The sequence below is a fragment of the Paramisgurnus dabryanus genome, chromosome 10 (genome assembly GCF_030506205.2).
Source record: "Paramisgurnus dabryanus chromosome 10, PD_genome_1.1, whole genome shotgun sequence".
NCBI classification, from domain to species: domain Eukaryota; kingdom Metazoa; phylum Chordata; class Actinopteri; order Cypriniformes; family Cobitidae; genus Paramisgurnus; species Paramisgurnus dabryanus.
In genome coordinates, this window is record NC_133346.1 from 14,953,006 (window position 1) to 14,965,676 (window position 12,671).

The window sequence follows — 12,671 nt, forward strand, 5'->3', positions numbered from 1 at the left end:
AATCTACAGCCATACGGTGTACATTTTAGGTCATCCTCAGACCTTAGCGTCAGTACTCAGGTATCAGATGAAACAGCATCGTGCCTCAGACTTAAAAGCATCAGTTCCCAGAAAAACATGGTCAGGACTGAAGTCTTGCACATCAGACATCAGGCAAAACAGCCTTAAACTAAAAGGCATCCGGTAAAACGGCCTCGGACAAAAAGGCATCAGGTCTCACTCAATCAGACATTGGGCAAAACGGCCTCAGAATACACGGCATCAGACGAAACTGCATCAGGTCTCGCACAACAAGGAATCAGACAAAACGGCCACAGACAGAAACTTAATTTCTTCTCGACAAAGAAAAAGAAAGACAAACATTTTGGATGACATTGGGGTGAGTAAATTATTTGGATTTTTTTTTTTATTGAGTTTTCCTTTAATCCATATTGAAATGTCCATGGTAAAATTAGTTAATGCAATATACAACCTTGAAATTATGGAATGTTCGTAGCCTTCGCATTTGCTTACCGTAGTGCAAGAAATTGTACATAATGTTAGTTTGGGGGAACACACCTAGTCAAGCAACCAATCAAAATGCAACATTGCCCCACAGACTAAAATATTGCTATTTTAGCTTATTATTCACTCTAGAAGACAATACACTACTAGGCAAATGTGATATTTAAATAGCACATTTTATCATTAAAATCCCATTCAACATTAATGGTGATCTGATCTAATGCATTTAAAAAGATTGAACTAAAATAAAAGTGCAGTCAGTGCTCGATTTACTCTGTAAAGTACTATCAAACATGTACACATTGTAATGGTTTAAACTATTTTAGCAAGTTTAAGGATTACATAATACAGAATTACATAATATAGATTATAGAGGCCATTACCTGAACACTGTAGTTGTTGTTTTCTGTTTTTTTTGTGCAGAAGCAATATCTCTTCTCATACATCCTCTCCATCATCTCCAGTCTTTCTTGAATCTCAATCTGTTTCAGGCCATCATCATCTTCATGTGGCCTGGACTGTGTGATATGTTCTTGCAGAGCTCCTTGGCTTAACCTGACATGCTCTGCCTTTTTGCATATTTTTATCTTGCTTTTATTCATAAAATTAACCACAAACAGGAAATATCAGAGATGAATATATTTTGTGTAAGATCATGTGACATCCAGTGCAACAGATTTAAAAACACTCAAAGCAGTTTGCTGGAAATTTTGTTCATATTTTGAATAAGCTTTTACTTTATATATTTAGTTTTCCTTTTAATTTTTATTAACCTTCAATATTTTGTCATTTTTAGCTTTTTCCACCAAATTATTTTTCCTTATTTGAATAAAATGTAAATTAAATGTAAATAAAGCTTTAGTTTAGTTCTTTAGTTTTAGTTAATTATTTTAGTGCTTCACCTTAAACATATTTCAGTGTTTTCTAATTATCATTTACTTTAAGTTTTCAAAAAAACTTTAGGACCATATTTTATTTTATTTCAGTATAGTTTTAGTTTTGTTTTTTTAGTTTGTTTTAGTTAATGATAAAAACCCTTATTTATGATGGACAAGTTTAGTATATGTCAGGGTTTGCAGGCAAAGAACCCAAGCGCAGACTGAGATGGGAAAATACACTGATAAATTTAATTCAAAACAAGAAAACAAAAACCCACGAGGGGGTAAAATAACAATAACAGATAATACAAGAACACTAACAAGGCAAGACTAAACTATAAACACTGAGTTGGACAAGAGCAAACACTAACAAGACTTGACTAGATTGAATCTAAAACTAAACAAGAACAATACACACTCCATGAAAACAGACGATCGAGCACAGGACAGCAAACACAAGGGCATTAAATAGGGGAGCAAATCAAGGGGGGAACAGGTGACATGAATCAAACAATAATGGGATAATTAACGAGGAAACAAGGGGGCAGGGTCAGGAGACGAGACAGAAAGCACATGGCAATGAACAAACAAAGCCAGTGCTCTCACACAAAACATTGGGCTGCCATGATCCTGTCACTATGACTAGACAACTGTGACCTGAAGACAGATCATGACAGTATATGTTTGTTTCAGTGCTGTTTTTTTGTTTTGTTAGTGGTTTGTACTACAACTAAATACTTTTAAAAATAATTTTAATAATACGTAATAATAAGTTTATAGTCTCGAAACAATTTTTAAAGTAGCTGTCCGAACCAGTGTCAGCCGGAGGTGCGTCATGTGAACCTATGTGAAGCATCATGTCAAAATACATTCCACTGCAGACGTGTCAAAAGGGTTTATGATCAAAAAGAAGTTCACATTCACAAGACACTCTGATTACAGATGAGATTAAACAAGTATCTAGCAAACGCAAGCATTTCTTTTATCATAAACCCTTTCAAAGCATCTGCAGCAGGCAAGTAGTTTGAAATGAGGAGCCACACACACGACGATGTTTTGATGTGCTTCTCATTCGTGCCTCCTCAGAAAAGAGGTCACCAGCCGCCACTGGTCCCAACACTGAAAACTACAAACAGGCCCTCACTCCACAATACTGGTTTTACACTTTTTTATGGTAATCTGTTCTCATCTTCACGGTAGTGCCTAAGACAGATCATATACATATTACTTAGATATTTATCATTAATTAAGCTACAAATATCTCACTTAACAAGCAAACTAGGATCTATGGTTGTCTGTCGAACTTCCCTCAAACTGAAATTAACACCCAAATGCAAGACCAGGTCTCAGGTGAACATAGCAACTAACCAGTACTCGTGTTGGCCTTGGTCATTTGTCACTCCTCTTAAACACGACCCATACAAAATATTACATGCCCCTACAGGCAGCAGGTAATACCACAGAAACTTTCAGCTTAATGTTGTGTGGGCTTTTATCTGAATTGCAACTGAAAATTTCAGGTAGGAAGGTTATAAATGATAAAAAGACTTTAATGTTTACATTTGTGCCATTGGAAATTGCTGTCTGTAATCCAGTGCCTACATTCACAAATGATGTACATATCACACGTACCGGTACACAAACCAGGCTGACTACAAACAACATTTAAAGTAATGCTTTATTTTATTAGATGAAAATGCAACAGTGTTTAATGCTGCTGACAGGGAGAGTATGAATGCATTAAATGTGCAATTTACAAGAAATCTCTCAATGAAACACTCTTTATAAATAAATATATTTGCTACAAATGTTTGATGCAATTATTATTTCTGACCACAAAAAAGTTTTGACTTATTTTGTCAGCTAAGCTTACTTTGACATTTTAAGGCCATAATATTGTATTTTTTATAGGGTAAAGACAAATGTAAAGTCAACCTAAGTAATGCTTTTGAGTCAGCCATCACTCCTAACCCCAGATACAGTTAAAGGTATGTTTTAAGTAGGCTATAAAAATGTATACAGATGGCTCATAGCAGAATATGCAAAATATATTAATAGTAAACTATAGGTATGAGGATTAGTTTACTGAGAGTGAACTTCAAAGTGTACTTGCATAAACAAAAAAAAGTGCTACAAGTAAAGTCTGGGTATATCTGTATGTTCACTCATAGATTACTAATGTTGCAATAAAAATATACTTAAAAGTTGGCCAATTTGGTCTCAGGCACTATTAAAATACCCCACACTTCCTAGTATCTTACTATTACATTGATATTACTTATTGCATAAAGTGTGCATAAAAAATACTTGAACTTACACTTAGAGAGTATACTTATCAAAGAGATTAAAGGCTCTCTAAGCGAATCTGCGAGACGTTAGTTATTGTTGACATTTGAACTGTTTTCAAACAGACGGAGCGTAGCTAACTCCTCGCCCTCCCCCTCCCTTCCATGCTTTCATAAATGCGCCCAACGCTCACCCCCAAATCCTTTTTGTCGTTTATTGGCTGGAATACTTTGTTTTGTTTTGTGATGCTAGGTTTGGCCACTATGTTGATATTGCCGTTTGGTATATTTGGTTAGTACAGGGTTCCCACACCTTGGTTTACTTCAATTTCAATGACCTTTCAAGGACTTTCCATGTCCAATACCCTCGAATTCAAGGACTAAATGTGAGGACACATTTCAAGTGAGAGCAAGGTTACATTGTGTTACCTTTAAAGATACATTGTTACAGTTCCCTTTCGAGGGAATTCACGCTGCGTCACTGCAGTGACACTTTGGGGACGCCTCCAAGGGTAAGTGCGTCTGAATGTGTATATCAGATTCAACCAATGGTGAGGCTTAACAACGAAGACAGGGTGACGTGGGAGCCAGGAAGTATATCGCTATCTGAAATATTGCCAAAGACGCCGTTACGGGGGCACAGGAAGTATGGCAAAGGAGCCGATGCGTCTCGTTCCCTTCTCAGGGAACAACAGTTCGGTATATTTGGTTAGTAGCTGGTCTCTCCCTTCTATGAGTTCGGTATATTTGGTTAGTATCTGGTCTCTCTCTTTTGTGATGTTGATATATTTGGTTAGTAGTTGGTCTCTCTCTTCAGTGATGTTTTTGGTCTTGATGTTAAACTGGTGATTGTTTGTATTGATGAGGACACACAGCACTATGACTGCAGTCAGTAGAAGAACACACAGCAGAACCAAAAACACTGTAACTGGTCTGTAACTTATCTTCCTCACACGCTCACTTCCTTAAAATGACACAGGACATTAAATTGAAATATTTTTCAGTAGTAAAAAATTTGTTATTAAACATGCATTATTATTTTTTATATATACAACCTTTGTATGTATCTTTAACACAGAAATGAATGCCATTACCTGTACAGTATGCTTCAGTGGTTGTTGTCTGTTTGCATCTGTCCTGATCTCTCACAGAATCTGCGCTCTCATAAATAACCATTGTTAAATACTCCTTGTTCATTTTCTGAGATTCAGTGATGATCATATTGGCATGAAAAGGCTCAGACATTTCTAGTTTTCTAAAGAAGGGGTGCAGTCAGCGCTTTAAACTGTCTTAATGGTGAATGTTCTTCCTGTATAGCTCCTTTAATAGTAGGTGGCCTGCTTATCTCCTGCTATATGATTTGACACAGCAATCAATTTAGATGATTCAAATTTAGACAACCAATTAAATCTAGAAAATCTAAGAAGAATGTGTAAAGTTCAGAAATCCTATGGCACCTATTTGTATGTTTAGAGCAGTTTACTTATTTTTAATTGTCTGATTTGTCTCATTAACATGAACACATGTTATATTGCGCACTTTAAACACAATCAAAGCTTCAAAAACACAGAAAGAAGGGACCTTTAACTCAAACTATTTGAACTATATTTCCCCCAATAGCTCTGTTGGTACTGCAGGGATAGCAGCCCACAGCTCAGTGTTTGTGTGTGTGCTCACTACTCACTAAATGGGTTAAATGCAGAGGTCACATTTTGAATATGGGCTACCAAAACCTATGTTTTGAATGGTGTCCAGTTTAGAGTAAAAGAAGTGTGGTTAAGCATGTGAAATCTGATCAAGTACAGGAAATGTTTAGAGTTGTTTCTGCAAGCTAACATGTTTCTGCATGTCTACAAACTACAAAACAATCTTTTAAATTCAAATGAATGAAAACGTAAACCATTTGTCCACTTTATCACTGTATAAAATGTGTGTGTGTTAATTGTAGACCCTCATTTGCAGTCACAAAAAGTATACACTAAATGTTAACTGTTCATACAGGCTTTACTGCACAATATTTTTCATTACAGATAGACAGTGATGTATTTAACAAAGGCTATTTTTATTATTATTAACTGACTGACTATAGATCCATTTGTATTCCCAGAGACCTGATTAAGGTGCTATAAATGATCATAAATGTTTCTAGTCTTTGTAGTCTCACAAATATAAAATCTGTTAATGGTGACGGTTTTCCTGTGTAGCTCTGTGGATCAAACAGGAAATAACTGATGGGAGATCAAGGTTGTGATCTACATGAGCAGCACACAGCAACTTCTACATGTCAAGATCTTCTGCTACAGTTGTGACATACAACCAGTAAAACAAATGCATTATGGTTCTGTTTCTATTGGCTGCATTTCAGTGCTGTTGTTTCCCATTTATTTTCTATACTAGCAGCTCAAACAGAAAAATGAAACTATGAGATTATGTGACATCCAACAAATACAAGAAAAGTCTAGAGATGATACAATGATGCACGTACATTTTTATCAGAGATTTTTATTATATGTTGAGTATAACTTGACATGCATGTGTCAGGAGAGTCCTGCTGCAGACACATAAAGTGATCTGTGATGTTTCTGGACCCTGAGCTGACAAATTCTCACATAAACCTCATAATGGACTTATAGGTGACATAGAATGATTGAAAGGGGTATTTATCCTTGTTCTGTGATGTGACATGTAGACAACAAAATTTTGGTTGGGTCTGTAATGTCTTAGAAGCTTCCTAAAAACCTCTCTCAGAAAGCGTTATTAGGGTGGGAGATTTTAAACGCGTGGTTTTACACCTATTTGGCATCCCTTTAGGCTAAACTGGCAACCCCATTATGAAATACAAGCACTTGACGCTGATTGGCTGCCTTTGCTGCCACTCAAAATAATGTAAACTTTGCCGTCTTCAGAATACGGACAGACCAAAATGTTACAGATAGAAGAGAACACCTCCGAACATGACTTGCATTTCGCCTTTAACTTTGTGAACACTGCTGCAATTTACTTCCCACTGGAGGCGAGAGGCCGGATGTAGAGCTCTACACGGGTCCAAAAATTTGTACCCGAAGAGACCCTTACTGTAAATGTGCTACATTGAACCAACCCGGACCCGACACTGACCCAGCTGATCATTTAAAATCGGTTGGGTCCCGGGTCCTCGGGTCTTCTGTGTAGACCTCTAGCCGGATGTATGCTAATTATTTAGTAGCGGAGGGAATTGAATGAGAGTGAGGGGGAGTGAGATGCATTTAAGTAATATGTATCCGTTGTTCAGATTTGGCCATTTTCTGGCGGACATTTCTAAAAAGAGGATTTTCTATGAAATGGAGATGTTCAGAATGTCTGGCACTTTTCGTATGTTCGTGAATGCAGGAGACTACCGATATTCAACTAGGACAAGGTAAAACATTTTTTCATTCTCTGTCACCTTTAGAATAGAGACACCAAACAGACTTTCATTTGAACATTGTCTCAGTCAATAGAGTTTGTGTCTGGACTATCTGTTTGTCTGACCAATACAAGTCTTTAAAAAGAGTTATTTATTTATACTGCAATTTTAAAACGCATTTAAACTGTAAACTGTTGGGGTCCAATAAAGTCTATTAAATAGAGAAAGATACTGAAATGTTTTTCTTAAAAACTTAATTTCTTCTTGACTGAACAAAGAAAGACATCAACATTTTGGATGAGATAGGGATGAGTAAATGATCAGGATTTTATTTATTAATTTATTTATTAAGAAAATTGAGTAATCCTTTAAGATACACCTTTGTTATTGTGAAATAGCGACCTCTAGTGGTGAAATCCTACATAATGTGTCTTGAATCGATAGACCGACAAATGTCTGGGAGGAGGGGATCAATGCAGAATGCACTTTGAACTGGTTTAAAACCCAAAATCATGAGATTTACTGCGATTTAATACATTTACTTTGAGACAAAGAAATCATTTAATTCATAAATATAATAACTTTGGAATGTGTAATGGAAACATAACTCATCTTACCATAATTCCTTAAAGGGACAGTTCACCCAAGTCAAAATTTTGTCATAATTTACTTATAAAAGATTATAAATATATAAATGTCTTCTTCTGTTAAACACAAAATAAGATATTTGACTTTATTACTTTTGTTATGATCAGTGTTGGGGAAGTTACTTTAAAAAAGTAGTGTTTGCTCGTTACTCGTTACTTTTTTTAAAAGTAATCCATTACTTTACTTAGTTACCGCCTTTGGAAAGTAACTTTTTACGTTACTCGTTACTTTTTACGTTACTTTTATGTTGCCTGACTTTGGGCAGAACCCAATATCTGTTTCTAAATGTGTAGGCCTAAATAAAGTTATACTATGGAGGACATAACAGGTATTTCTTTTGTGCTCTTTATTATAAAAAAGTATCAATAAGTTCCTTAGGAACAACATGGTACCCTCAAAATGAGGCATATGTCTTAAAATAGATTTATCTGAAAGTCTGTTTCTTCTGGGGGTAAGCACAAGACCTACCAGGCTGAAAAGCCTTTCCACTGGTGCACTGAATGGTATTTCATGAACACAGCTTTCACTTGGGGGAAACGGTTGAGAACTTCTAACTCTAAGCCCGATTTCATGTACTCAAGTTAGTACCTCCGAGTCTGCACTAAAGGCCATTGCATCATCCTCCTCCTCATCATCATTCTTTAATTTATTTCTTATTTATTCAAATCAGGCAATTGGTTGATAAAACATTGATTAAAATTAAGATGCCTCCATCCCTCAAAAGTTAGCGTCAGCTGCTTCTTGCTTGCCATGATTTCTTTGCAGACTGATACGAGCCTCTGTCGTGTGTGGACCTTGTGACTATTGCGCAAGCACGCAGATGGTGTCGCTGTCAAATCTAACCAAAAGTACAAAGTAACGCGTTACACACAACACTGGTTATGATGCAGCCTGATACATCAAATGTTTTTTAATCCAGTTTTTTATCATACGTAAATCTGCCCTCAGTACCTCATAATGACAAAGTGGAAACAGAATTTTTAGAAATTACTATAAATGTATAAAAAAGAAAAAATAAAGATCACATTTACTTGAAATTAAGTACACGGAACTTTTATAAAAAGTTTTTCTTCCTACATTAAAAAAATATTGTCCACAAAAGCACAGTTTTAACAAATCTGTCCACGTGAAAACACAAAAACAGACAATGACCACTGTCGAGAGCATGCCATACCAACAGGTGGCGATATAACTTGTATAGGCATGTTGGCCAACCAGAACCCGGAAAACAATTCCAGTAGTCTAACAACATGGCACACTTATGCAAACAAAGGAGAAATTGCCACACAATGTGATGTCAAACAGAGAAGATACTACTTTCGCCTACTACAGGCCAAAATAGATACAATGACAGTGCTGTTCATACAGCTGAGACTGAAAGTGGATTACCTAACAGACAAAATAATAAAAAAACATTCTCTGTACATTTTTTAAATCAGACGAATTTTTAATCAACAATGCATAGTACAAAAGCTCATTACAAACAAGTCTTCTCACAGATCCAGTAAAACCTGGCATCGCAAGTGTAAGTAATCCATACTGATGAATTTGACTGAACACAGTCTTTATCATTTCTGGGATCCCCAGGTGCCCAGAAGCTGAAACAACAGATCATCATTAGATCTTCAGTGTTGTTTTCTGTGTGATATGATACTGACTGTGAGAATCATATATTAGATAATAATCAGTTACATTTTGTGATTTCTCACCTAGTGGTCAGTGTGCTGCCATCAACCCATTTCCATCTGCCCTCCTTATCACTGTCAGTCAGACCAATCCAGAAGTTTTCTCTGCCAGAAATCTTAGTAATATCCTGTAACAATGAAATAACACATTTATATTATAACAGACAGCAGTTTAAACTTCCGTACACCTGCAGTAGATACATAATCTCTTTCACTCACTTGTTCCTCTTTGTTGTTAATGATGATCAGATCTGCTCCTCTCTCTCTACAGTATCTTCTGCTCTCATTCCAGTTCTTCACCTCAGAAGAAATGAAGTACAAACTGGATTGATAGTAAAACCATCCATCTGTAAACACAAAAAGTTCAACTATCATCTATCACAGTCCTTCACTTAATGACAAAAGCTACATTTTACAAATTTTATAAGATTATATGGTTAAAAATGTGTAGTGTAGTCCAAATTACCTGTTGTATTCAGACATTTCCACAGTTTTTTGATGTCTTGATTTAACTTTTCATTTTGTTTAATTAGTTGGTTTCTCTCTTCTGTGATGTTGGTATATTTGGTAAGTAACTGGTCTCTCTCTTCTGTGATGTTGGTATATTTGGTTAGTAGCTGGTCTCTCTCTTCTGTGATGTTGGTATATTTGGTTAGTAGCTGGTCTCTCTCTTCTGTGATGTTGTATTTGGTTAGTAGCTGGTCTCTCTCTTCTGTGATGTTGGTATATTTGGTTAGTAGCTGGTCTCTCTCTCCTGTTATGTTGATATATTTGGTTAATAGTTGGTCTCTATCTTCTGTGATGTTTTTGGTCTTGATTTTAAACTGTTGATTGTTTGTATTGATGAGGACACACAGCACTATGACTGCAGTCAGTAGAAGAACACACAGCAGCACCAAACACACTGTAACTGATCTGTAACTTCTGTTCATCACACACTCACTTCCTGAAGATGACAGAAATTGTTATGTGCTCTTTTTCTCCACAGAGCACGAGTGGTGTCTGATAGTTTGAATCATGTTTATATTTTAACACTGAAATAAATATCATTACCTGTATGCTGTAATGGTTGTTGTGTGTTTGTATCTGTTAAGTCATGACCTCTCACAGAAGCTGCGCTCTCGTAAATATCCACCATCATCTCCACTCTCTCATTCATTCCCTGTGATTCAGTCCTGATCATGTTGATTTACGGTTAATGATATCAGGTGTATCTAGTCTTTTATATTATAGCACCAACTCTGCTAATGGTGAATGATATTCTTGTCTTGTGTAGCTCTGTTTATGTTGGTTGCTTTATGCTCTAAGTTTAACACGCTTTAATGAAACATAACGGAAGTACAAGGGTGTTAATAGAAGCTAACACGTGCTTGGCTATAAACCACAAATACTTTAATGTCAGATTTTGCAGATGCATGACCCTTATAGTAAAGACAACTTAAAGTGCCCTTCAAATGTCGTGCTGGTGTTTAAAGTGCTTTACTATATTGTGAGGTTACTCTTAAAACCATGACAGCAAAATGTTACTCTATCATGCATGCGTTTATCCATATGTTGATTAACATGGTGGTGTGTGAACATTTGCATAACACAAAGATTTAATTAAGAATGATTGGGTCTCTAAACAAGTATGAAGTCAATAGATTATGGTTTGGGTCTGTAGTGTATTGAGTTGTTATTAAACTCTAGTAAAAGTACTGTTTGGCCATTGTAAAATGTAAAAGGAAAAAAGAACTGTCCATCGTTGTCCTGACTCTTATTTGTGTTTTTGTAATCATTATAGTACAAACACAATAGGATCCATTTTGTGAAGGTTACTTAGATTTGCAAGACCTGAAACAACATTCAGTACAGTATGACTTTGTTTTGATTATGTTGAACTGCAGTAGCATTTTTAAGCAGAAGCATGAGATGCTATAGCTCAGTTATCTCTAAGCAAGAGGTGTGGAGTTCACACATTATTTTTGCCTTTCAGGCCCCATTTACACGTGATATTTAAATGAGTTTTGCCTGATATGAACACAAGTGCCCTCTGTCAGACTAACCAATAGAGATCAGACACAATGGTAATTTTTTTTTTGTATTTTGCTTTCTGCTCTCAGTTCCTTGATTGTATTTTTAACTTTAGATTAGAGCAAAATGAAACCAGTTTCAAGTGTGATTAAGTGTGTGATCTAAACATTTCCTGCACTTGAAGGTCACGTGATCAGAGTTTACACTGTTTACTAGTTAGCCTTCCTAGACAGTGCTTCTCTAGCTTATTTTTAAGCATTGTGTTAGTACTGCAAAGGTTTTGGGGTTAAATCCCAGGGAACACACACATACTGATGAAAAATGTATACATTTAATGTACAAGTTGTAATGGATAAATGTGTCAACCAAATAGAGAACAAAACTAGTCAATACATTTTAGTCATTCTGTAATTGTTTAGAAAAGTTTGTGAAATCACATGGATAAGGCTGGGACCAGGAGGCCAGGGTAAAGAGCTGCAGAGCAGGAACCAGAGACAGAGACTCAGAACAGATCTGAGCCGTAGGGCATAGACTAGGATCATAGCGGAGCCGGTGGAACTAGAGGCCAGGGAGGAACTGGAACCCACAGTGGCGCCGGGTGAACCAGAAACCAGGGAGGAACTGGAAACCAGGGTGGCACAGGTGGTGACAGGAACCAGGGTGGAACTGGAAACCACTATTGTGCCAGTGGGGACAGGAACCTGGGTCGAGGGAAAGAGGAGAGAAAGGCCATCTTGGACAATAAAGAGAGACAGGAGAAATCAGAAACAGTCACTTTCACAGGGAGACTAGAGAGCTCAGGAACAATCATCCTGGAAAGGGCAGAACATCCACGGAGCTCATTCATGGCCATGCAAGGGTAGAGGGTCTAGGAAGTTACCATATTGCCTGGCCCTTCAGTCATGACAGGAAGTTCAGAAGATACAGGTTCATACTCTGCAGCAGCAACATGAAGCTGAGGGAATTCAGGTTCAGACCCTTCACCTTGACAGGGGACTTAGGGTCATCTTCTGTGGAAACTGAAGAAAAGAGCGTAGCCCACACACACTATAACACTGTTGCCACCACAGGAGGTAATGGATAGAGGACATACTTCAGGCCCCACAGATACCAGAGGGGTATCCACCAGACTAGACATCAACCGCCTGCTCATGATATTCACTGGAGATGCTGGTGAGGTGCCCATTTTTGAAACTGGCATTGGTGTGGCGACTATCTTGTGAAATGGCTCTGGCATGGCGGCCATCTTGGGAACAGGTCCTTTATACCATTT

At 37.0% G+C, this 12,671-nt stretch overlaps 1 protein-coding gene across 1 annotated transcript; it reads right to left on the minus strand.

The window, feature by feature from the left end:
- Positions 1–9,177: 9,177 nt before the first annotated feature.
- LOC135779474 (uncharacterized) lies at positions 9,178–10,913 on the minus strand. The gene is made up of 6 exons (XM_065290187.1): positions 10,439–10,913; positions 10,211–10,331; positions 9,852–10,132; positions 9,605–9,732; positions 9,410–9,513; positions 9,178–9,298 (listed from the first exon to the last, which is right to left on the minus strand). Exons 1-6 carry the CDS (start codon positions 10,566–10,568, stop codon positions 9,178–9,180), a joined length of 885 nt encoding a protein of 294 aa, XP_065146259.1. The 5' UTR covers positions 10,569–10,913.
- Between the last annotated feature and the right edge of the window lie 1,758 nt (positions 10,914–12,671).

What these genes read in the sequence shown, in the direction of transcription:
- LOC135779474 (XM_065290187.1), bottom strand. Translation starts at nt 10,568, where the DNA reads ATGATCAGGACTGAATCACAGGGAATGAATGAGAGAGTGGAGATGATG. An exon ending in GAAATGTCTGAATACAACAG is followed by an intron (nt 9,733 to 9,851) that starts GTAATTTGGACT and finishes TTGTGTTTACAG; the next exon opens with ATGGATGGTTTTACTATCAA. An exon ending in GGCAGCACACTGACCACTAG is followed by an intron (nt 9,299 to 9,409) that starts GTGAGAAATCAC and finishes CTGTTGTTTCAG; the next exon opens with CTTCTGGGCACCTGGGGATC.